General features: G+C 52.1%; 1 protein-coding gene across 1 annotated transcript in view; it reads right to left on the bottom strand.

Moving 5' to 3' along the window:
• Positions 1-26,283, bottom strand: part of ADARB2 (adenosine deaminase RNA specific B2 (inactive)) — a 412,641-nt gene that overhangs the window by 18,874 nt on the left and 367,484 nt on the right. The window contains exons 5-7 of the mRNA XM_045588781.1: positions 22,073-22,241; positions 18,643-18,794; positions 12,344-12,512 (exon numbers count right to left, since the gene is read on the bottom strand). Of these exons, the coding sequence (XP_045444737.1) occupies positions 12,344-12,512; positions 18,643-18,794; positions 22,073-22,241 (490 nt within the window). The remainder of the gene's footprint in view (positions 1-12,343; positions 12,513-18,642; positions 18,795-22,072; positions 22,242-26,283) is intronic.

The raw sequence follows: 26,283 nt of genomic DNA, 5'->3' as shown, positions 1-26,283 counted from the left end.
GCTCCGGCGTTTTAACTAAAATTTCTTTTTGACCAAAAATCCAGAAAGGAGAAGTTATTTCACTATGAAAAGCCTCGTGGCCTAAGAATTATCCTGTTAATTCCAATGACTCTGTTCATAAGAAAAGAAATCAGATTTCGTTTTCTGCTAAGTTCAAAATAAACATTATTTTTATTATTATTTATTTTTTTTTAAAATATATTTTATTGTTTTTTTACAGATAGGAAGGGAGAGAGCTAGAGAGCTAGAAACGTCGATGAGAATGAAACATCGATCAGCTGCCTCTTGCACACCCCCTACTGGGGATGTGCCTGCAACAAATGTACATGCCCTTGACCAGAATCGAACCTGGGACCTTTCAGTCCGCAGACCGACACTCTACCACTGAGCCAAACCAGCTTCGGCTAAACATTATTTTTAAAGGAAGAACAACTTACCTGTTGCAGGCCACTTCAAGATTCTGGGATGTTTTCCCATTAAAGGGGAAGAAAGAACTCTGGCTGCAACTCAGGATATTATGTTCGCATTCGGTTGGCAGAGGTGGGTGTTCGGGCTGTGGGTGGCACCTCCCACCTCCCACTGCACAGTGCTGTCCCAGGCACGGCTGCTGAAGGAGCTGAGAGCGACTGTGCTCAGGAAGCCTGGGGACCTGCTGCTTTCTGACTAAGGCATTCAAGAAAGCAGACACCATTAGCTGTGCCAACTAGTGGGCACACCTGGCCCATCACACGTGTTTCCCTGGGCCTCGGGGCCCAGTCTTTGAAATGTGTTGGGCAACAATATCATTAACAGCAGCAGCCCTGTTCCCCTTGGAGAGCAGTCACCGTGAGTACTGTGCTTAGAGAAATTGAAGACTTTGTGGGAAATTGGCGCCTGTAGGTGCACAGCTTCAGAAGACCAGGTTCTTATCAGGCGAAAGCGGTCCTTTGGGGCCAAGGATGAGTTAAGCGGTGAGGTTCTTGGTGCAGAGGCAGGTGGGACCTCGAGAAGCTGCGCAGGATGGGGTCCTGCCCCTTTGAGCCAGTGCCCCTACCTGTCACTGAATCTGGATCCCTGAGGGGGGCGGTGGCCAAGGTGGCATTTCAATGGATCAGGTCTAGTGACAGCTCGGGATTTTCCTGAATGGGGAGGAACATTGTCTACGGACAGAGGGGCTGTGCAAGAGTCTCCCACTTCCTCATGTGAGCTGACCTTTCTACTTATGATGGAGAGAGATTTGTTCGTTAAGTGTTTCCCGGTGAAGCGTAAATAAAGGTCTTGTGAAAAAGTGCGGGAAACCAATGTTTAGGGTTTGGCCTTCTTTTTAGTAGGATTCTAACCTTGATAAAGAATGGGGACAGACGTGAGCCCCATCAGTTAAGCCACCATCTTTTTCATCACACCTACTGCCTGCAGACTCAGGACTGTAGCTGGGGGTTATAGTGTCCCAAAGCCAGGGCGGAGAGGACCAAGGTGAGGGGAATTGGAAACATTGGCTGACATGTAAGGGAACGGGGAAAATAATCCCATTGATGGAACTCAAGGAGGTCTCTCCACCATGTTTTATGGCTCATTTAGGCCACTGTGAACGTTTCAGGGCTTCTGTAACATGCCTTCCTGTAAACCTGCCTTACTACTGACATTGTAAAATGGTATCCATTGTTATTCATGGGATTCCGTCCTCAGAATGCCTGTTGTGGTCTAATTTATATTATTACTTAGGAATTATTGATCCAGACCGCGAGACCTGTGCATTATGTTTGATCTGTAGGCGGGAAATAACAGAGCTGGTGTAGGCTCTTAGATCTTCTGAGATAAGCACTCCAGTTCATTTTTCACCGATGTCAAAGGGACGGCTTGCAAAGAGAATTACAAATCTGCATAGCGGATGCATCTCCCCTACCTTAATTAAAGACATGGTTTTATTCACTGGCTGTCATGTTAATACATCAGCGCCACATGGAATAGGCGATGAAGGCAATCCGCCTCACACTTCTGGTTCCTGGCTGCAAAATGAAACTGCCTGGGTCCGGGGAGACCTTCCTAAGTCACCAAGTGTGCCTGGCTGTGGGCTCCTGGCAGCAGGTGGGGTGAGGTCCTCGGAGATTCCTGGGGAAGGAAACCAGTCGTTTTCGTTGGTGACAGACACGTCCCTCATGTTTATTGGCAGCGCACCTAACTTCTTTGCTTTGGTCGCTGAGAAGGGCAGACATTGGGGGTTGGCAGAAGACACGGTGCTCACGTACCCACGGCCCGTCTGTAGGGGGCGCTGCGGGAGCCGCGGTGTCAGTTCCCAGCGGGCTCTGTGCTGCCCCAGAGTTCCCTTGTAACCATTCTGCAGAGGAGGTTTCCTTCTCCCTGTATTTCCTGAGTGCCGGTCCTGTGTGCAGCGTCTGTATCCCGTGAGTGGTGAGAGAAGCACAGCGGTCCACTCCTACAGACGGTGTGATGGGAGGACAGCGCAGGCCTCTGTCTTCCCGGGTGTTCATGCTCCTTGATCCAAACAGGTCTTAATTGTTCTCCACGGCTAGTGCCATGTCAGCATCAAGCGCAGCTGTGAGCATCTCTGCTTGCACCCGGCTCTGTCTCCACCGCTTTGGGGGATTGAATGCTGAGTGGCTGCGTGGTAGGACAGCTTGTCACCCACCTGTCCTCGAGTCCACTGTCCACTGACCACCGTCTCCGGATCCCCGCTCACCGTGCCTGTGTACCAGGTGCGGATGGGACGTGAGCCACGGAGTTCCCTGGGCAGGAGGCGTCCTCCGCGGGGAGGTGGCCTGGACTGGGTGCCGAGGAGGAGCCGGAGCCTCTGCTCCCAGGGACTAGGACCTGGGCCCGCCCGGCGTGGAAGGAGCCCCCTGCCCCTGGAGACCGGGAAGAGGGCAGTGGCTCCCTTCCTGAGCTCAGTGACCGTGACCGCGGAGCGATGCAGAGGAGGCCAGAGGCTCATGGAGAGCCCGGTGAGCGTGGACAGTGCTCCCCGGAGCCCGGCTTAGAGAAAAAGTCTCCGGCTGCAGCTCCAGGAGCGTGCTGGGAGTTGGGATTTATTGCTGAGGATGAGAAAGATGAGTTGATGTGATGATGACACCGTCTGCTTCCAGCAGAGGGAGGCTTGGCGGAGGAGACCCCCCCCCCCCAAAAAAAAAAAAAAAAAAAAGGGAGAGGCTGGATGCAGTGAGGATGAGGAATGGAGACGTTCTTGCAAAGTGAGGTAGAGCTGGAGGTGGGTGTTCACTTGTGGCTTCTGTTTCCCCACCAAGGTGAGACAAGGGCCGCGGCTGGTTTCACAAGCCTGTGAGTTAAAGGGGTCTGTCTGGTCCCACTGTCCTCCTGCGTTCTGCCCTCCCACACGCCGAGTCTGGGCTCCTGATTCGAGAATTCACACTGTCCCCCGACAGAGAGGACATGCCTCAAACATGCTATATCCAGACTCTGCTCACAAGACCCCTTGCGACACTGACGTTCAGTGGTAGGCTGGTAACAGTTGGCTCAAAAAAGAAAAAAAAAGGCACGGATTTGTAGGTCTTGCCAGTTTTCATGGTATAAATACCCTCCCTGTGGCCGACTTCAAGTAAATTCCAGCGTCTGTCACTGAGCACAGGTTTGGGGTGAGATGAGCAGTGGCATGCATCCGGCCCTGTAGACCCAGTGAGTGCTAATAACTCCAGGAGCAAAAATAATAAAAAGTGTAGTAAAACAATTAGGAAAGGAGTGAAATTGGGTATTTATTGCCTTCGTTTTAATATAACACATTTTAGTTGTAAGTTTACATAGTTTAATTTTTAATAATGGCCGTGTTTCACAATTAACCTTTGAAATGGCCTTTCAAAATTGCCTTAATCTAATTTCAATTAAATTTTGAAATTGCCTTTCAAAATGGCCTTAAAATGACCAGCTCTGGTGGACCACGCTGGCCCCAGCGTGCCCCGTGCCGGGTACAGTGCATCCTGGTTCTGGGTTCTATAGCCACACGTGTGTCTTACTACCGTCATGTAGATTCTGGAAGGAGGGACCGTGACCTCCACATCTCTGCGTTCTTCCACCTCCACTTGCTGAGCTGGGATAGTTTGTCTGCATCGGTGGACGAAGGTCTTGTGTTTGGAACATTACCAAAACCCTAGGTTTGGTTTTCAATTCTGCACAGGACAGGTGAGCACATGGTCTCAGAGGGTCTCTTTTCGAAGCCTGTGCACAAATAACGCACGCCACAGATGCTTCTGGTCTGAATCATTAGCTCAACATATGCTCCCGCTCAAAAGTGGCAACAGTGACCCCGCTCTGATAGCTGGAGCCTCGGTGCTCTGTCCTCGCCTCCTGCCGGGTCTGACTCTGGTGGATGCGCGGACACCACACGCCAAGGTGAGGAGGCTGTCAGCTGCCCGGGCCTGGCACAGGCAGGACCCTTCGCCACTGGTGACATTTTCCTTCTTTATCCTCCTTCTGGTCATCACCCCTCCTCCTCCTCCTCACCCCTCCTCCTCATCATCACCCTCCTCCTCCTCATCACTCCTCCTCATCATCACCCCTCCTCCTCCTCATCACCCCTCCTCCTCCTCCTCCTCACCCCTCCTCCTCCTCGTCACTCCTCCTCCTCCTCATCACCCCTCCTCCTCCTCATCACCGCTCCTCCTCATCATCACCCCTCCTCCTCCTCATCACTCCTCCTTCTCATAATCACCCCTCCTCTTTCTCACTCCTCCTCCTCATCACCCCTCCTCCTTCTCACTCCTCCTCCTCATCACCCCTCCTCCTCATCATTACCCTCCTCCTCCTCATCATCACTCCTCCTCATCATCACCCCTCCTCCTCATCATCACCCTCCTCCTCATCATCACCCCTCCTCATCATCATCACCCCTCCTCCTCGTCATCACCAACAAGTGCCATGAGGAGCCACATGTGCACCTCACTGTGGCCAGGAGCCAACAGTACAAGGAATTCCTGGTGTGTCAGCAGTGGGGATGGAGCTGCAGGGCAAGGTCCTGAGTGGGGGTTGGGCTGGTGGGAGGTCGGCTGTATGAGCATGAAGTGTGAGAAGAGGCAGAGGTGGTGGCATGTCCAGGGCAGAGATGGATGGGAAAGAGAGAGACAGAGAGATAGAGAGAGATCAACAGACACAGACAGCTGCAGAAACAGAGAGAGTGAAACAGAGATAGAGAATAGAGAGACATCCAGAGAGAAATAGACAGAGAGAAGGAACGACGGAGAAAGGGTGAGGGAGAAAACAAATGACAAGGAAGCTGTGGGAAGGGGTGGGCTCTCGGGGACCAAGTGAGGGGGAGAGGGAACTTGGGGCCAGCCCCTCCTTTAGGTCCTCCCACCTCATGTGGCTCTCGGTGGGTGCCTTGCCACCAGATTTGGGGGCCAGAACTAGGTGCGTGAGAGACTCTGCACTGAGCTCAAATCCACCTGGCACTGTGGGCGGATTCTTGGATCCATTCAGGGAGGGCTGTCCCTGCGGCTCAGAGCCCGGGGGCCACCAGGCTCTTCCTCAGCGGCATGCTGGTCTTTCTCACCAGGTGCTGTCTGAGCACCCTGGGAGGGCGCACTGTGCACTTTGTCTTCCCAGTAGGTTTTTAAAATATATATTTTATTGATTTTTTACAGAGAGGAAGAGGGAAGATATCGATGAGAAAGAAACATCAATGAGAGAAAAACATCCATGAGAGAGAAACATCGACCAGCTGCCTCCTGCACACCCCCTGAAAGGGCAGGGTGGGGCGAGGATGAGCTCCCAACTCCGCCCCACAAGGCGGAGTTATCCCTAGCCCTCACCCAACCAATCAGGGTTAGCCGAGGCAGTGACATCACTACTGACCAGAGTAAAACCCCTGAGCTGGGCGAAATTTGCTCTCTCTTCCCCCATGCTGCCGGCGTGAGTGGGAGGAGCCCATGCTAGCATGGAAAAGGCTCTTTTGTTTATTGCATCGGACTCGGCTCCCTGGTGGTCCTTGGGGATCACAAAGTCTGGGCATAACATATGGGGCTCGTCCAGGATCCCCAGCCAGGACCATGAGGGACCCCGATCCGGAGAGCCTGACTGGCCGTGGTAGGTGTGTGAGCGCTCTGGAGGGACGTAAAACCCCTCGTGGAATTGGTGCCCGAAGACGTCTGGCAGACGTGCCATAGGACCACGGGCAGAAGGATCAGAAGACGTTCTGACCTCCCGGGAGGGCCCTAGAGGGACCCTCGTGAGGAGAGGAATGAATTCTCTCCCAGGACGAGGTGAGCGGCGTGAGCCGTTGCCTCACCTGCGGAAACCTTTCCCAGTTCTGAGTGTGGTATCTGCGGGCGAAATGGAACCCCAGGATGGAGCCGGCGAAGTGTGGCCGGCGTGGTGGTGCAGGGCCCCCTGGCGGCGTTGGGTCGGAGGGGGGCCTCCCGTGGGGCTCAGTCTGCACATTGGAGTGCGGCTGGGCAGTGGTGGCCTCGCTCGGGGAGCAGGCACCTGGGTTAATTTGCTGGCTGCCTGGAGAAGGGGAGGCGGGGCCGGGAAGCTGCTGGGGTGACCCGCGCTTCCTCCTCGGGGGCCACCTAAGTAGTGTGGCTGGGCCTGCAGTGGCAGAAGCCTCGCTCTGGGGGCCTGGGCCGGCATGGAGGCATCTGGTCCCTGGCGACATCGGGTACTGGAGAAGAGCTCAAGGGCGAATCTCTGTGCTCAGTAAAGTGAAAAGGCCAGTTCAAAACGAGTGCGCATAGTTTTGGGCTGTGCTTAATACGCTTTTCTGTGTACAGAATGAGCTTTAAAAGTGGTGGAGATAACTGGGAGATAAATTAAAACTGATTTCCCAAGTCATTGTAAGCAGCTTTTGAAATTCCCTGCCATGAGGTGGAAACTAGATGGTAATGGTAACAAGTTTACATGAATGGCCATGAATGGCCGGGAGTCTTCAGCTAAAGAATGTGTTCATTTGCATTTGAATGCTACTCCAGTGATCTGCAGGGAGTGGCTGGTGATTTCCTGGTGAAGCTGCCCAGATGACCTTGCTTACAAAGTTTAGTCTTTGTCATTGGTATCAGCTAAACAGAGTCATATAGCTACTTAAGTATGAATTGTGATTGACCTATGAACAAAATTCATTCTTTTTTCTGACAATGTCTTGAATCTTAGTAAACTGCTTCTGGTGCGGAGAGGTCTAGGGGAGGCCGGAGAGCGCAAGACTATTAGCTCTCCTGCAAAGAGATTATTCAGTGCTTTGTTTGAACTTCAGAAAAAATTTTGAGATCTGAAAAAAATGGGTGACCAGATCTGTTGCTGAAACTTTACCCTAAGTAAGCAGGATGTATTAGAAATGTAATGTTATTAATCTAAAAAATGCCAAATATATTTGACTTGCCAGCTTTAAAAGTTCAAAATATAAATTGAATTAGGAAAAGTTAATTGCAGTAACTAAATGCCTAGAATATGGCAGGCTAAACTGTATTATATGTGTTAAGAATAAGCAGTATTGATCAAAGATCTCAAGGATTGATTTATTCTCATTTGTCAGATGAAAAAGTATGTAATGCTTACACTTAAAAAAATTATTTTAAGTCAGTGATGCAGTATTTTTTGAAGTCAGTTATTCTGAAGTAATGTTTAATGTAACATATGAAACTTTTATATTTGATCTGTTATATTTGATTTGTTTTGTTTTGCTTTTTATTGTAAGTTTGAATTTGGGCTTGTACCTGCATCTTGTATTTTGTTTAAACTTTGGGAATCATTTTTGGTTTCAGTCATGTGTATCTACTTTATAGGTTTAAGTAGACTTCATCACAAAGGTTTATAATTTATTTAGAATTGTGTGAAAACAAGTATTTGTATGATTTAACCCCCTGCGACTGCTTGGACAATTTTCACCGATGTTCTGGGGGGTGGGGGGGGAGTAGAGGGGCTTAGAAATGCAGATAGATCTGTATCTGTAGGAAAAATGTGGCATTTTAAATTTTAAGCGGCTGGAGGCCTGGGAACAGGTACTGGGCCTGCTTCCTCCTCCCTTGCCTTTTCTTTAAAATTTGAGGCATGGTTATGTATTTTTGGAAGATGAGATTTTTATAAAAGTTATAAAGAGTATGTCCTGACAGGTTAGCTAGGAGAGAGAAGCCTGTTAGTTTCCTGATGGGCATTGGGGCAGCCTATTTAGTCTTGAGAGAGCCAATAGGACCCGTACGTCAGCCCAGGAAGCCACCGGACAAACTACCTGTTTTCCTTGGACATCAAGAAGGACTATGGTCCTTGGAAGGAACACGTACTGGGGGAATGCAGCTGTTGAACTGATCCAAAGTGGAACAACGGGCCTTTGAGGAGCTAAAGAAGGTTCTCATCTCAGCAGCTGCCCTAGCCTTGCCGGACGTCATGGAGCCCTTCCACCTCTACGTGAGTGAGGTAAGAAGCATTGCAAAAAGGGTTCTCACTCAGACTCTAGGTCCCTGGAAGACAGACAGTTGCCTATCTGTCTAAGAAACTGGACCTTGTGGCAGCAGGGTGGCCAGCGTGCTTCCAGGCAGTGGCCACCACAGCATTGCTGGTGAAGGAGGCAGATAAGCAGACTCTGGGCCAGGAGCTAACCTGGATGGGCCAGGCTTTTCTCCTGGACCAGCCCTTTGTCTGGATTCACAAGACTGTGACCATCAACCCTGCCAGCCTGCTTCCAGATGATGATGGAGGAACCCATTAATGACTGCACAGAGGTAACAGATGACAAGGTACTGTTCATGGATGGGAGCAGTTACATTCAGGATGGGGCAATAGTATGCAGGGGCAATGGTAATCACACCATTTGGGTACAGCTCCAGAACTTTTGGCCTTAATCCAGGCCCCTTGATGGAGACACTGTGCCATCCACAGAGAAAAGAGGGTTACCAACTGCAGCCGGAAGGAATCAACTGAACAGAAGCAAGCCCCTGACAGACCAGATGATTGATGGACCCTCCAGATGACAAGACTATTGGTCCCAGAGGCTCTAGGTCAGAGTGCCCAGTGACACCAGGTTACCCACTTAAGTGTCACCAAGACTTCTGAACTTCTGTGAGGCAGAGTTGCTAGAAGTACTGTCTGTGCACAGGTAAATGCTAAACAAGGTAAGAGGGTCCCCCTGGGAATTTGGGTCCCAGGGAACTTCCCCAGGAGAGCATTGGTAGGTGGATTTCGGAGATTAAACCACCAGCATTAAGGTCTAGTTTTTGTAGACACTTCAGATTAGGTTGAAGTATACCCCACTAGAATAGAAACTGCCTCTATAGTAGTTAAGAGATTACTCCAGGAGATTATACTTAGATTCGGGCTGCCAGTATCAGATAACAGCCCCACCTTGGTAGCTAAGGTATCTCAGAGTATAGCTCTAGCCTTAGGACAGGTAAGTGAGACTCTGGAAAAGGGGTTTAATTAAATGTGTCCTAGAATCGGTGAAAATTGGACCAACCCCCTGTCCTTCGCCCTCTGAAGGGCCAGGTGGGGCCCTTACTGGGACAAGTTTCCCTTTTTTGGGAGGGGATCATGTATGGTAACCATTCCCTTGCTCAAGTCCTTACAGGCTCTGCAGTTTGCTTGTTCCAGATGCACTGCCAGTGCCCACCGCAGACCCCGTAGCCTCGGAGCTCAATGTGGGTAAAGAAATTCACTGCCCAAGGACTCAAAGGGACGCTGCACTGTTATCCTGAGCATGCCCACTGCTGTTGAAGTAGATGGCACCCAGATCTGACTACATGACTCCCAGCTCCTGCATGGCCTGGATCCTGGCAACTACAGGCCAGGAGGAGAACTGATGCCTGCAGGAGGGGAACTGGACTTCAGTGAGGACAATACTGATGGGAACTGTGGTACTAAGGGTCTTGGTAACTGTATTTATTGTTTATGCTGAAAGGAAGTAGGCTGAGTCAATGATTTGACTAGGCACATTAGACAAGGGGGGAATGAAAGGGCAGGGTGGGGCGAGGATAAGCTCCCAACTCCGCCCCACAAGGCGGAGTTATCCCTAGCCCTCACGCAACCAATCAGGGTTAGCCAAGGTAGTGACATCACCACCAACCAGAGTAAAACCCCTGGACTGGGCGAAATTCGCTCTCTTCCGCCATGCTGCCGGCATGAGTGGGAGGAGCCCATGCTAGCATGGAGAAGGCTCTTTTGTTTATTGCATCGGACTCGGCTCCCTGGTGGTCCTTGGGGATCACAAAGTCTGGGCGTAACACCCCTACCGGGGATGTGCCCACAACCAAGGTACATGCCCTTGACCAGAATCGACCTGGGACCTTTCAGTCCATAGACCGATGCTCTATCCAATGAGCCAAACCGGCTTTGGCTTCCAGTAGGTTTTATTGGAAAGAGCAGAACCTGACTTTGAGCAGCCATCACCACCGGCAGACCCGTGACAACAAATGCAATGTGGGTTCTGTAGCTGAATTTAATTTGCTGTATATTGACGTTTAAGATCCCAGAGACAATGAACTTTCAATTTCACAGCATTAGTTCACTTACACATGTGTCAATCACAAGGCCCGCGGGCCAAATCCGTCCAGCCAGGCCTTGCAATGTGGCCCGCACCGCGCTGTCATCACTGCACTTCGCTGCGTTTCTATCACAATGACAGTTTATGACTGTTCAGTAAACCATTCGGCCCGCGATTTAGGCTGGATTTTAGATTTTGGCCCCTTCTCCGATTGAGTTTGACACCCCTATTCTAGGGAGTTCGTTTAGATAGGATTCCATGTGACCAAGAGAATTTTGGTTTGGGTGAAAAGGGCTCCCTTTTCTGGCCTCATGAGCAGGTGAAACTATCACACAGTGGGAACATATCCTGCTCTGAAAAACGAGCTGGCTGAGGACAGTGGCTCTCCCCAAAGAAGCAGAGAAAGTGCTTTGGCTTATTGTCATTAGGCCCTCCTGTCGCCTCTGCTGGGCTCGATGTTCTCAACCTGGGAAGCAAATGGCCCTGTCTCTCCTGCAGCCTTTTGGCAATTCCAGTGAGAATTTGGATCCCCTGTCCTCAGGGCGGAGCTGTTATGAGAGCAGGGAGGAAGGCCCTGAGAAGGCAGGTCCTTCGCAGGGTCTGCAGCACCTGCGGCTCTTGCCCCCCACCCCGGAGCTGCCCTGCCCCTCAGTCCACAGAGGGCCCCTTACCCTTGCTGCCGCCCCTGACTGCTCTGCTGTCTGGTGTCTAGGAGAAAGGCGGCCACTGGATGAACAATATCAGTTATGACAGGTAAAGAACTCATTCAACCCTTAGCACACGTTTCCGGAGCAGAAGGACGTGCCAGGCCTGCGTACAATACTCTGAGTAACAAAAGGACAGACAATCCCAGCTTGTAGGGGTCCCCGTGCTGGGAACACACTTGGGACAGTGCCTGTGGCCTGAGAGCTGTGGGCCCCCGGCCTCCTCACCTGTGGGTGGGAGGTTTGAGACGCTGCCCTGGCATTTCCCCCTCCACCTCACTCTCTCTAAATGTGAGAGCAGCCTTCTCATCTGCTGAGGTTTGACCTAGGACTTCCCACGTGGAGCATCCAGGGGGCGATGTGGCTTAAAGTGGGACCACATTTGTTGAAAATGCACTGTTTTTACTTGGTTGATAGATGACTGAATAGTGAATTCCTCCAGGTTTCCAAAGGAAGTTCTGACTCACTCTTAACACAGGTTTTTCAGCATCACCTCACTGTTATCACCACAGGGGGGCGGGGGATGGCTGTCGGGGGTGCTGACTCTCCCCGGGGCTCCTCTCCTTTCCTCCTGGGGGCGGGGCCTATTTCCCATGCAGTCACGGAAGTGCTCCAGGGGGGTGTCCACTCATGGGAGTCTATTCACCATGGAGTGTCTCCTGTGACCACACGCCTGCAAGTCCCTCTCCCCCTGCTGGCTGGGCTGCATCCCCGGAGAGTCTCCAGGGGGGCCTTTGGAGGACTCCTTCTGAAAGACCACCTCATGGGTGAGGGCCTCCCAGCCGACAGCACAGGTGAGTTTTTCACACATTTGTCAGGCCTCTGGGAAGTTCAGAACCTCAGAGGGCATTCCCCACACTGTGGGGGAAAGGGGGTCCCGGAGGGCTGTGTAAGTGTGTGTGTGTGTGTGTGTGTGTGTGTGTGTGTGTGTGTGTGTCAAGGTGGGACAGGGTGCTGAGCACAGGCGGGCTGAGTGAAGGGCCCACCTTGTCTCTCGATCATCCTGTGAGCTTGGTGGTGCCAGCCCGTCAGAGGAGATCCCCACCTATCCTGTGTGTTTTTGTGCGTGTTTGCAGCGGCGGCTTGGACTTGCCAGGCCTATACCCGCTCAGGGCACCCTCTCCGGGGACACGTGGAAGTCAGAGTGGTCTGTGAGGGAGGGCCAGGCCCTCGCCCGGCGCTCCCTGTGCCCGCTGTCGCTCGCTCGGGCTGCCGGAGGGGGAGGGGCGGTTACCTGGCGATCTTGTCTGTGCAGGACATGGTGATGAGCTGCTCACCCAACAGGATGCCATCCCAGGTCTGCACGGAGCCAGGGCCCCGGACCGGCACGGTCCCCTCCCCGGACTCAATCTTCGTGCGCAGGTGTCTGCGGAACTTCCTGACGATGTGTTTGCTGCTGGTCACTAGGAGAGAAGAGGTGGTGTGAGAGGTGGCTGGCACCCTGTCTGCCCAGAGACACAGGCTCCCAGCTTGGAGGGAGCGGGAGGTCTGCCCTCAGAAACATCTCAAGTGCCACTGCCGATGTGCTAGGACAGGGAAGCACAGGGCAGGAGGAAGTTCCTCTCTCCCACAGTGAAGTGGTGGAGAGCTGGACCCCAGGGCACCATCTCTGGAGCAGCCGGGAAAAGGCCGACAGTGGGGTCTGAGGTGCTGCTGCCATTGGGTCTCAGCCGCTCAGCTCTGCCCCAGGCACAGAGCAGCAGCCAGGCTCGCACAGCCAGGGGCTGCGTTCCCGCTCGCTATTCACACTGAGGTTTGAGTTCCGTCATTTTCACATGTCATGAAGTATTATTCTTGTCACCCTTTCAACCATCTGAACATGTGAAACCATGCTTAGTTCCTAAGCCACACAGAAAAGAAGGTGGGCAGAGTTGGTCTGAGGGCTGTGGTCTGCCCTCCCTGGTCTGGATTTTAATCTGGGCCCTATCACTTCCTAGCTGCATGGCATGGGGAGTGTGCTTAAAACCATGGTGACACAGTGATTTCATATTATATTAAAGTTGGGGTAATACTGGTGCCTGCCTCCTAGGCGGTGGGGATGACGTGAGATAGGACACAGTGCTGGCTGTTACTGAGGGGCCGGGCTGTGTGAGGCAGGCATCTGCTGTGCTCAGGAATGAAGTGACAGAGCCTAGAGATGGGTCCCTGGGGGGTCCCTAATGCCTGTGCTCTGAGTTATTTCTCCTTTCCTTTCAGGAACCCTCCACGCACACACACATACACACACACACACACACACACACACACACACACACACACCCATAGTTGTCTGGAGAACTAACATGAGCTAAAAGGCTTCAATTTTTGTTTTTAGAAGTTATGAAGCTGGGACTTCTCTTTTATGTACCCTTACTGAAGATAGCAAAGAATAAATAACATGCATGATTATGCAGTTACATACTCTTACAGATTTCAAAGTAACTTCCAGTATGTTTTCTGATTTCTAAGAGCTGAAGTTCTTTTACTACCTACCCGTAATACCCTAAGACCATCTCGTGGGAAGAATATTGCCATTATTCTCAGAGAAAGTAAATGCTCAAGAGGTTTCAGATTGCTTTGTGATCCTGCTACCAAGTAAGTACTTGATGGGATCCAGTTTGGACGGGTCTGTGAGTCATCCACAGAAGGAAGAACCAAGGTCAGAGGCTGAACCTGGGTGGGCACAGCCAAGGAACACCCAGCCCTCCCCCTTCATTGCTGTTTTAAGTGGCACCATGAGTCATGACAGTGATGATGATGGTGATGATGGTGATGATGCTGATGACAGTAATGATGGTGATGGTGGTAATGGTGATGACAATGGTGATGGTGAAGCTGACGATGGTGATGATGATGATGATAGTAATGATGGTGATGGTGATTATGACAAAGATGATGAGAGTGATAAATTGAACATAAAATGGTTCATATAAATTAAAAACACATGACACTCTATTTGGTTTGACCTAACTTTTTACACTGTCCAGGAGGGGTCTTTATATCACATCACTTTTTATGGCCGGCAGCCTTAGGAGAGTGGGGGACGAGCATACCTAACAGTATCCACAGTTTACCACATGTTAGTACCTTGCCTTTTCCATGTGGGGGGTGCTTTCTCAGGGAATATGGTACTTGCCATCTCTCTCTTTCTGGGAATTATAGTATTCATAACCTTCTCTTAATGCTTCCACTACTGTGCCATTTTCCAGATCTTGAAAGTGCCTATTATATTGTAGGATTTTCTCAAATTTTATTCCTTCTTCTGCACAACTAACTTCCCATGAAACAGACCCCACAGTCAATAATGCTATAGCAACAGGGAGGCCTGGAGTGACTTAACAGCTGGTTTCAGGAGCTAACCCAAAGTTTTCAGGCACATTAATGTTTCCTCAAGAGTCAGGTGCAGGAGAGGCTCCTGAGAAGTGTTTATTTTGAAGGTGTTAACTCTCAGGCTGCCTTCTCTACCAGCTTCTTGATGAGCATGATCAGTCCCTGGGCTCTGAGTGTTGATGATCTTACAGAGCCCTTCCTCTAGCTCTCTCATGCTTAATGGTGAGAGGCAGGAGAGAGTCGAGATGCTACTTCAAGCAGAACAAAATGCCAAGTGAACCAGAAACTGCAGGGAATGGAACTTCAATAACTTGTAGTGAGTTTGCGGTGTGCCCTCCAGCAGAGATGCAGAGCGTGAAAATCCTGCCTGCTGTGCACACATCTACACTGAGTGGCCAGATTATTATGATCTCTGAACTCATAGTAATCTGGCCACTCAGTGTGTATCCTATATAATAAAAGGCCAATATGCAAATTGTCCCCTCGACCAGGAGTTTGACCAGCAGGCTGGCCAACTGCCCATGTCCTCTCCCCCCTGGCCAGGCTGGCTGGACCCCACCCATGCAGGAATTCATGCACTGGGTCTCTAATACACACACACACACACACACACACACACACACACACACACACTCTCTGAGTGGTCAGATTATTATGCGTTCAGAGATCATAATAATCTGGCCACTCAGTGTACACTCCCGAATCCAGGAGTATATTCTAGTCACCAGACTCTTCATTATGGTATTTATTAATCTAAACCCTTACCTTTGGAGACTGATGTCATGAGAGGCTGAGGGTGGTAATATGCTGTTAGGTGAATATTTTATTTTTAGGAGAGAATCAACAAGAGGGGGAGATAAATTGCAGTTGAAGAAGTCCATCTACGAGCCAAGATCTAGCTAAAAAGTGCCACATGGTTGCTGCGAGGCAATAGGGGAGAGAGAGAGGGCCGGACAAGGGAAAACAGGTATAGGAGAGAAACAACATGTGTTTTTTTTTTTTTTTTTTTTTGTTTTTTGTTTTTTTTTTTTTTAGAACATGCTTTTAAACACCAAATAAACTTCTAAGTTTCAAGTCATCTTCAAAAGGCATATCTTAGAAAGCATACATGTGAAGCCATCTAGAACTTATTTTAATTATGTCACAGTATTTGTGCTGTGATTACGTGGGTGTCCTTTGTCTTACTCAATGAAGATAGTGTGTGAGGATAGTGAATAATGAGGCCATTTACATTCATTAATCCTATGATGCACAGACACATAGGGTATGTTTCAGCAGGCAAACCAGAAGATGGGGACTTCAGGAAGTACATCTTATGTTCTCTGACTTCCTATGGGATTTGGGCTTGTCTCTCTCTTTTTAAAAAAATATATATTTCTTATTGATTTTGTACAGAGAGGAAGGGAGAGAGAGAATTAGAAACATCAATGAGAAAGAGTCATCGATCAGCTGCCTCTTGCACACCCTCTACTGGGGATATGCTCACAACCAAGGAACATGCCCTTGACTGGAATTGAACCCAGGACCCTCAGTCCCCAAGCAGACGCTCTATTCAGTGAGCCAAACCAGTTTCGGCTGGGCTTGTCTCTTGAACTGCTCTAATATACAATACATGGGATAGGACATAGGAGGCATTTAGCACACGAGTGTAAGATATGACACAGCTGTGCTCTTTCTTGTGGCATCTTGTGTGAAATAGGTTGGAGAATTGCACTGAGCTATTCTCAGTGCATGTTCTTGGGAACATGCAGTAAGAGTGGGATTTATCAGGCTATTGAAGAACATGCCAAGGGAGAGGACTTTGAATTAAGGATGTTGGTGAGCTAGAAGGAGGACAATAGCTGTCCTACAATAGCTCAGCCACAGGGAAGTGCCCACATCACCCTGGTCAGCTCAGGGTCTCGTCACCACTGCCTTGGGTCCTGCCCAGGCCTCCCAGAGCCACTCAGGAAACAGAATCATCCTCCTGGGGTCTGGTGTCCTCCCGCTAGTCCCTCTGAGAGGGTCAGATCAAGACCTACGCAGGCAGGGCCGGGAGCTGCTCTGGCCCCACTGGTAAAAGCCTTGCTGCTTCCACGTCTGCCTGGCCTTCACTGAGACCCCAGGAGACACGCTGAGCATGCAGACCTTCCCACGACACCGGCAGGAGATGCACACCCAGTCAGGGCAGGGGGCAGGGGGCAGGTTAGGGGTTTCCAATCTGGTGGCTCAAAACAGGGGTGATCATTATCACCAGAAGCACTGGGGGGATGTTGAAAGTACAGACCCTGGGGCCCCACTGCACCAAATGTACCAGAATCTTGGGGAAAGCATAGGTGGCAGGAAATTTCCTGGGAGGTCCTGCCCTTCCAAGCAGGAATTTGGGTTCCCTGTCCTTACTGAACGGGGGAGGGCAGGTGATGGCGGTGATGATGATGGTGAAGCTGAGGATGGTGATCATGATGATGGTGATGGTGGGAGGACTCCTTGGCAGATGGTCTGTAGGACAAGCCGGCCAAGTGTCCCCAGTAGGATGCACTGAGAGAAACACCAGCCTCAATAAGTCGGGTGCTGCACCTCATTTTTGCCTGGCATATCTGCAGACAAAATGTGAGGAAATGCTTTATCTACCTCCCACCCCCCAGCAGCACCTGCCACTTCTAAAAAGCACCATGAAATAAGAGATGCCTGTGTCTGGAAGCAAACCCCAGGGTGCATCGGAGACACGTCTGTTTTGTTTTTCTAAACCCCTGGCTTTGCAAGTTGGAGTCAAGGGCTGGGGAGACCACAGCAGGGGCCCGAAGCGCAGAGGCGGGAGCCCAATGAGCTAGAACTGCCCCTCTGCGGGCACCAGCGGGCTCAGCGGGACGGGGGCTCCTGCTGGGAGGAGGCTGGATGACAGGGCTGGCCCCACATGTCTGCAGGGCCTCCCCCCAGAGCCCGAGGGCCCTAGTCTGGGTCCTCCTGATGCCAAACCTCTCACATGAAAATGGAAAGATAATTTCAGTAGCTAAATGGACTACATTTCACAGAGTTGTGTGTGTGTGTGTGTATGTGTGTGTGTGTGTGTGTGTGTGTGATGCTGGGGTCTTGCAGACTTGGTCTGATGAACCTCTCAGGAAAAATGAATGACTTTGTGTTATTTTCCCCTCTTTCTCTTTCTGAGCTGGTGTGGGAGTGAAGGAACCCTGGTGTGACTCCAGTGGGCTGTGGCCAGAAGAACTCTCTCCTCGGAGGCAGGGCTGCGTCCACCACGGAGGCCCAGGCCCACGCCAACCTCTCACGCCGGGGCAGCACCTGGAAAGGCCCCGGGGACTTAGTGGATTCCTCTCTCTTGCTTCTCATTAGACTTGGCTCTTCCACTTACTGTCCTTGGGGGTGTTGTATGGACAAAATATTTGTGCTCCTCCAGTTTTCATGTGGAAGCCCTAACCCCCAGGGAGATGGTGTCAGGAGGAGGGGTCTTGGGGAGGTACTTTGGTTCAGATGAGGTCATGAAGGTCGGTTCTCCCACAGGTGGAACAGAGTCTCCACCATTCACTAGGAGCGGATCCCTCATCGCGCACAGACATTGAATGGATGGCCTACGTCAGGAGAGCTGCCTCATGCAGTTTCTGGGAGGGTGTGCATGCATGTGCATGCATGTGTGTGTGCACAATACACACACACACACACACACACACACACACTATCAGTCATAGACTCTTAGCTGCACACATTTTATTACACTGGGAGACACTGACCCTCAGACCCACACAAAGATCCCCTGTGTCCTCCACTCTGGAACGCAGTGCCCTCCATGGTGGTGGAGGTGAGTGGGCCTGTGGGCACCTGCTTTGAGGAGCCCCCAGAGGGCGGTCTCAAGAGAGGGTCAGCACGAACTCTGTGGGCGATGCCAGCTACCCTGGGGAGGTGTCTTTGCTGCCTGGCACCAAGCTTTGCTAAACAACTGAGTTTTATTCTCCCAAAGATGCAAAGAAGGCAAACAAAGCAGCGTGGGTATGCTGCCACTCCGTGAAATCCCATGCAATGAGAGAGCTAACTTTAGATTTTGCATCACTCTTCTCCCGTGACCGGGGCTCTCAGACTGATCTTTGAGAGGGATGACTACACAGGATGGCAGACGCCAGCGCCTCAGGGCCCGGCCACACCACACGCGCGGGGTCTGGGCACAGAGAACCTGGGACCGAGTCCCCGGCCCAGGAGAGCACGGGCTGGAGAAAAAGATAAAATGGCGTTGCTTACGGTCCTTGGTGATTTCGTAGGGCGAGTGGAGGCGCGCGTCTCCGCAGGGGGATGTGCTCACGTACAGGTGGAAGAGGGTGTTGTCCCTCAGCCGGTAGCCGCCATCCTTGAGCCGCATGAATATGGAGCGCTCCCAGTCCTCCCGCCGCTTGCTGGGGGCAGAAAGAGGCCGAGTCAGAATGTGGAGCAGATGGACACGTCCCGATTGGGGGTGCTTTTGTCCTATTTTGTTGTTATTCCCTCGTTTTTTCCTTGTCACCCTTGCATGGAAACTTATAGAATAGGGCAAACCATGTGAAGGCACACACAGTGGAAACCCGTCCTGTCTGCCTCCCACAACATTCACATCCGGGCTGATCTTTCCCCAAGCCCCGCTCTGTTGGGTATGTGTGTGAGCCTGCGGATTCGCTGTGAGCCCGGGTCTGAGTATGTGTGTGTGTGAGCCTGTGGAGTCAGTGTCTTGTGGGCACGGCGGTTTTTGCATGGCCTCCATGGGCACCACGTTTCTGTATTCACAGGAGAAGGGAACTTTGAAGGAGGCAGAGCTTAGCTGCCAGCCATTGAAGAACCCAGTGCACGGACCCGCTTGCTCTGCATCTAGCCATGGCCAGGGGGCTACTCCAGCACCGAGGGCTGCAGCCTTTGAGGGCACGCCCTCTGCCCTGTTTGTCTCCCACAGTCATCACACCCCTGGATCCCCTAGGTGCTGAGGCCCCACTTGGTGCTGAGCCATTCTGGCTGCTCTCCCCCCAGACCCCACTCTCACTGGTAAAGGCACCCTGCTTCCTGCCCAGTCTCATGGGCACAGGCTCCCTGCTCCCTACCCACTGTCACCAGCACAGGCTCGCTGCTTCCTGCCCAGTCTCATGGGCACAGCCTCCCTGCTTTCTGCCACTCTGGCTGCTTTCACACGTCCTGCCCCATTGGTGATGGATTCTCTTCTGCGGGATCTGAGCTCACACAGGCAGCAGGACAGACATTCTCTCCCCAGGAAGCCCTGGAGGCACCCCACCAGCCTTCTGCTTGCTTGCCTCTGCTCCTTCCATGGCCAGGCCCCTCACTCTCTCTAAAATGCCACCCCAACCTTGGAGCAAATGCAGAGCCTGGTCTTCTGGGTGACTGTTCATGACTCCTCACTGCCTTTTGTTGGCTTTCTTCAACCTTTGCTTAACCCTCCCCCCAGGGGTGGTGTGAGCTGAACCCCTGCCAAAGCAGCCAGCCCAAGGTCCGTGTGGGCCCTGTGCCTCCAGTGACACAGAAAAGTTAGGAATGTTTGGAAATATTCCTGCTGGAGCTCTTGGAGATTTAGGAGAAACCCTTTCCCACGTTTGGAGAGATTTGTAGCTCTGTCCCCCACGTTCAGCTCCGGCCACTTCCACGGTAAGGCTGCAGCTCACTGCCCAGGGTCAGGCATCGCTTCCCTGGGCCAGCCTGGCCTGCCTCTGGCCTTCCTGCCCTTGTGTGGCTGCTGCACGTGCCAGCAGCACGCAGGAGTCACTCCCTGTGCCTGGTGCCCCAAACCCATGGCTTGGAGAAATGCCGTCTCCAAGGATGCAGAACAGCTGGAGAGGCAGGAAGAAGCATTTCTGACAAACACATAGCCATGAAGTCACGGTGACCAAACAGCTGGGTGCAGGCTCATGTCACCTGCAGTTCTCCTCCTCTGTTTTGTGGAGAGTACAGTTCAGGGCATCCTGGCGGCTCCAGTAGGCTGACCAGAACACGGGACATAACAACCTGGGTGCACCCTCCTCAGGGTCTGGCAGTTCTTTTAGAACTGCCCCTGAAGCCACGCTCAGGAGAGCAGCAGGCAGGAGACAGCATCTAAGGCCCACCACCGGCCACTTCCATCGTGGTGCCCCGGCACAAGGTCTGGGAGGTGGGGCACTCTGGGGCTGTGGGGTGCAGGGGAGGGCTGGAGTTGAACCTGGCAGATGTTTCAGGTGCACTCAGAGCTGCTGGCGGGGACATGGGAAGTTGGCCTGGGCTTGTCTGGTGGCGTTTGAGCCTGTGGCCCGGGGTGGGATAAGACCTGGGGAAGGGAAGCCGAAGGGCAGGTTGTCTCGCAGCCCGGCAACGGAGGGGAAGCAGCTAGTCTTACAGGAGAAATCCTCGCTCTGAAGAAGTGTCCTTGGCTGAGAAATTGTCAGAGTAGGAGACAGACACGGCAGCGGGAGGTGCAAACCCTAGCTGTGCTGCGGGTTTCGGGTGAAAGTCCTGGACATACTGGAAGCGGCCCCCTTTGAAGTGGGCACCACTTGGTCAAAATGGAGCTGGGCGTCATGGGCACGTCTGGGACTCAGTGGGCCAGGGAGCGGGGCGTTGCTCTGGGTAACACGCACTGTCCCCTCCCTCAGCTCCCTGGCCACCACTCTGCTTCCAGAAGGGACAGTGCCATCTCCCAGAGACGGCTTTTCTGTGAGGTTTTCTTTCTTTGTAAAATGCAAGGCTAGTTCTGAGATGAGCAACTGGGAGCTGGCGGTGGGATGAGTACTGCCTTCCCTTAAACCCACTGGGGCTGTCTCCGCCCCCCTCCTGACAGCCTGCAGTTCCCGCTTTCTCCTTCTGTGTGGAGTTCAGAGGGTGAGTCACATGAATGGCAGCACAGGGAGCATTGGGGTGGCCATGGCCCTCACCCTCTTTCCGAACAGTGCCCTTGATCCTGCACACTCAGCTCCCATGAGGAGAGCATTGCACCAGCTGCCTGTGGCTTGATAGCAGTGTGCTGTGCTGTTGTCTAGGGACCCTCTGCCATGCACTCAACGTGTGTGTCCCTCAAACTCAAACTCATTTGCTGACACTAGGAGGTGGGCCTCTGGGAGGAGATTAGGTCGTGAAGGTGGGGCCTTAGCCATAATGGGATCAGCGCCCTTATAAAGGAGACCCAGAGAGCTTCCTCACCCCTCAGTGTGCCGACTCAGCGAGAAGACACTGTCTGTAAGCCAGGAAGAGGGTTTATACACGGCAGACACGGGGGCTGCTAGCACCTTGACCCTGGACGACCAGCCTCCTTCTGAGCATCAGTGACTAAGGCCCCAGGCTGTGGTGCCGCCTGAGCTAAGACACCCTGAACGTTTTAATAGAAAATGTCATCAGATGGAATGGGTGTGTGACAAGGCATGTTCCTACGTGTGGGCATATGTGTAGGGGAGATGTGCACCTTGCAGATTGCTACAGTCACAGTCACTCACGGGCAAGCAGGGGCTTCCTGGAAGGAGGCCCTAGAATCCCGGGGGAGGTGTCTGCAATTTCAACGTTTGACCATCCTGTACGGCAATGTTGCTGGTGCTTGAAGGACCACCCATCTGGTAAAACGTGTGTAGGAGGAGCAGCCATCCACCGTGCCTGGATACAGGGACTAACCCCAGAGCTGGCCTTGACCACCAGCCCAGGCTCACACCCAGCGCACAGGCCCTGGGACCGGCCTCACCTGAGGTGCAGCTCCAGCTGCGCGTACAGGAAGTGGAGCAGCGCCCTCCGGGCCACCGTCTCCGCATGGCAGTCGTTGACCACCAGGCCCTGGTCACTGATGTACTCGCCGCTGATGCACTTGGTCCCTGAGGACAGGACGACAACCTGAGCTTGCCGGACATCCAGGCCTGGGGGCAGAGAAGGTGTCAGTCAGAACTCGGAGGGCTGCCTGCTCCACGGGGTGACTCTGCTTCCTCCGTCCCCTCCCCCCACCTCAGCCCATCCAGGGGCCGCCGCCCTGGGCTTTGAGATCTCTAAGCGGCTAGCCTCCACGTTCACTGTACAAGATCTTGGACAGTGGACAGCGCACCGCCCAGCTGCTGGGAGGCGGGGCTTGGCAAGGCTACAGCAGGTGCTGAGTGCTCTGTGCCCACCTAGTTTCAGGACGGCACCACCAGCTGAAGGGCTTATTCACAGAACTCAACTGACTTCTCAAACCAGGATCAGCAGGGGCACCCGAGGGGTCTCTATCTGATGGACAGGGTCCTGGGCAGAGAAGGCAGAGGAGTCAGTGTGGTGACCAGCCATCAAACAAGTGATACAGGGCACTGCCACCCTCTATCTGAGGGAGAGGAAGCTGGTGGGCTGCTGGGTTTCAGGTTGCGATTCCGAAGAGCGCGGAGCCCCCAGCCTGGCCACATACGATGTGATTGCCCAGTGACTCCAGAAATCCTGCCACCACCGTCCCCTGGTCCTGTGGGCTGAGAATTGCATCCTAATGGAAAGACTTGCTGATGAGAGCATGCTGTGCACAGGTTGGGGGTGGAGACAAGACAGGAGCAAATTCCGAGAGAACAGCCCTGCCTGGCCTCCCTGCATCCTGGCCACTATCCCAGTGAGTGTTTGCCTCTGAGGCCACCCAGGGCTCCAGGCAACTTTCCTGTGCAAACTTGAGACCCTATGGAGAGAGTGTGTCTGGGGGGAGAAGGAGAGAGAGAGAGAGAGAGAGGGAGAGAGAGAGGTATCAATGTGAGAGAGACACATGGATTGATTGCATCCTGCATGTGCCCTTTCAGGGCTTGGGAGCGAACATGCAACCAAGGTACCTGCCCTTGACCAGGAATCAAACCCGAGACCCTTTGGTGTGCAGGCTGACACTCTATCCACTGAACCAAACCAGCCGGGGCAAGTCCATGTAATTAGATGGATTGCCTGGGGCAACAGGAATGAGCAACAGATTCTATTTTCTGGTGCTGCCACCTGATGTCAAGAGAATGGGGTCAGGCTCTCCTTAGCCAGTTGCACCTTTTAACAACGTCTGCGGCCTGCTGGGCCCACTCCACGAGTCCTGCAGACCAAGCACATGCTGGAGGGAACCTTCTGTGTCTAATGAAATTTACTTCTCCAAATGCCAGACAGAGCTGGGCAGCTAACAAGTTCCTCACACGTGCATGTTGCTCAGCTGAAAGTTCTACTCTGAGAGCTTAGTTCAAAAGAGCTTACAAGCTCCAGGCCATTCCCATTCCACCCGGCCTGGCTCTTTCCGTAGAGACGGAGTGGAGCAAAGAGAGGGCCCATGAGCATTGCAGGTGGGCGGAGGCAGGATGGGGAGAAGAGGGCGGACTGAGCCGAAGTCGCTCTCCTGGTTGTGTCAGGGGCTGACCCACCCTGTGTGCGGTGAGACCGCCAGGCAGATGGACCAGAGCTGCACAGTGTCGCTTCCTGTCTGTCTAGGTCCCTCCTTCCTTGGTCTCCATTTCTGTGGCTCTGAAAACCGCCCAGGTGTGGGCTGGGGTTGGTCAGTACTGACCCCTCTCTGCTGAGATCTGGCCGCATGGAGACCTCAGGAAGCAACTGGACATTTGCCTCCCTATGTCTCGGTCACAAAGCAGCAGTCACTATGCTGCTTTAAGAGAAGTGGAAACAAAACCCAACCACCCCCTTGTGGAATCTTCCCCAGGACCAGCCAACACGCTTAGAAGGAGCTCAAAACGCAGCTGCTCCCCTTTCCACAGGGCCCGGCCCTATGGCCGTGGCTCCCTGGGTGGACTGGAAAGACGTTTGTCCACGGTACCTCACCCCAGAGGGAGCCACGTTCTAACTGAAATGCTTACCCAGTGGCACTGTGGAGAACTAGCCAGTGAGCAGCCATTTTGACAGAGAACTTGTTTTACAGATTCCAGCTTCATGTAGGCAGGTGTTCAGAGCAATGGAAATGAACATTTATAACTACTTCCTGAGTTTTTCCAGCATGCAGATGTCTGGTGCACCTGCGGCATAACTTCTCCACAGACAAGGATGGGAGACCTGGCCCCGTCTCCTCTGGGGCTGGTCCGCTTCTCCTCTTTGGGTTCTGGGGAAATCAGAGCCCCTGGGAGCAGAAACGGCTTCCCCTTCGCCCCTCATTAGTCCGCGCTCTGCTTCCCTTCAGGTGGTGCCACAGTCCTGACAATTCTGAGCCCCAAGAAATGCGCTGTTTGCTCTTTCCCTCTCCGCTAATCAGCCTCCTGGGTGCCAGCCCACCCGAGGAGCAGGAGACACTGGTGGGGGGGGGGGGGAGGGAAGGCTAAGACACCGTCCCGTCCTTCAGAGGGTTTGTCATGAACTTAGGGAAATGACACAGAGACAGACATGTCTTCAGGTAAGTTATTGTGTGATAAATATCAGTAAGTGCTGCGCACAGAATGTCACTAGAACCGGAGAAGGGGGGTGGGGGAGTGGGGCTGCCCACACAGGTTTCCTGAAAGCAGAAGCTGAGTCAGCGATTCCTGGGCAGTGATTTATTGAGAGGGTTTCCTCAGGAGGAACCTGGAAGACAATCATGGTGACAGGCTAGGATGGGGATGAAGCCAGGCAAAGAGGAGGTGTCACTTGCTTTAGTTTCAGCTGGTCCGATAGAAAATAGGAATGTGCAGGGCACCACAGAGGCACCAGCTGTGGGGGAAGGTGCTGCCAGCTCCCACCTGGGGGGTGAGGGGCGGGGTCAGTGAGGAGCTGGGAGTGGCATCTATACAGCTTGTTGCTATAGCTCAGCTACAACCAATGAAACTCAAGTTGGTGTAGAAGCATACTCGGCATACGGAGGTTAGTGGTTATTCCTCTTCCCATAAAATGGCTATTGAGAGTAAAACTTTTATGCTGACAACACGAAGAATGGTCACAGAAAATATAAACACATTGATTTGTATAGAATAAGTATAACAAGTGATCAGAGCTCCCCTCCACCCCCAAAGCATCAAGCCATTACTTTGTGGGAAATTTCTACCAGCATTGAAGTAGCAGACGATTTCAAGGCCACTTGATGTGTTTCAGAGCATATAAAGATGAGGAAAACTTTTTAATTGTTTTATTGTAGAATGCCCATATTATCTTGTTTAGAGTGAGACTAAAGAAGGAAGAAAACTACAGATGGCTTCAGTTATGGATATTAAAATTTTAAACAAAATATTGACCACCAAGCAACAGAGGAAAAAAAAAAAAAAGCAATGCTGTAACTACTGTCAGCTAGGTTTATTCTGAAATGCAAAAATAGATTATATTAAAAAATGTAATGTAATGCAAAAATATGATTATAACCACAGACAGTAAGAAAGCACCTTACAAAATCCAACAACTACTTCTTGATAAAAACACAATAAATAGAATAGATGATTGTTTTCCAGTGTGATTTTTTTATATATACACACCAACATCTATATAGATAGGGTGGAGCAAATGTAATTTTACAACTGTTCATATGGGAAGTAATATAATAATCCTACCTAATAAAAGAGTAATATGCAAATTAACCATCACTCTGCTCCACAAGCCACACCCACAAGCCATGCCCACCAGCCAATCAGAGCAAGTATGCAAATTAAACCTAACCAAGATGGCTGCTGCCACAGAGAGCAAGAGAGAGGCTTGGGTTTCCTGGCAACAGAGAAAACCAAGCTTCTGTAGCCCTGGCCGGCCTAGGTTTCCACTCCAGACTTCTAAGTTTTAATTATAGAAGGTAAACAAATCCAAACAGAAATCGCAGCAGCCATGGAGCAAGCAGGAGGCTTGGCTCTGCTCCAGGCTACAAAGTTTCAATTGTAGAAGGTAAATAAATTCCAGATACCAGGGCCTCTTCTTGGGTCGCTGGGGGGCGGGGTAGGCCTGCAAACCACCACAGGCCCCTTGATCAGGCCGCCCATGCCCCAAGGAAACCCCAACCCTGATCTGGGACACCCGTTAGGGCAAACCAGC

Source organism: Pipistrellus kuhlii, unplaced genomic scaffold (assembly GCF_014108245.1).
Source record: "Pipistrellus kuhlii isolate mPipKuh1 unplaced genomic scaffold, mPipKuh1.p scaffold_m20_p_1, whole genome shotgun sequence".
NCBI lineage: Eukaryota > Metazoa > Chordata > Mammalia > Chiroptera > Vespertilionidae > Pipistrellus > Pipistrellus kuhlii.
This window is presented reverse-complemented; position numbering and strand designations above follow the sequence as displayed.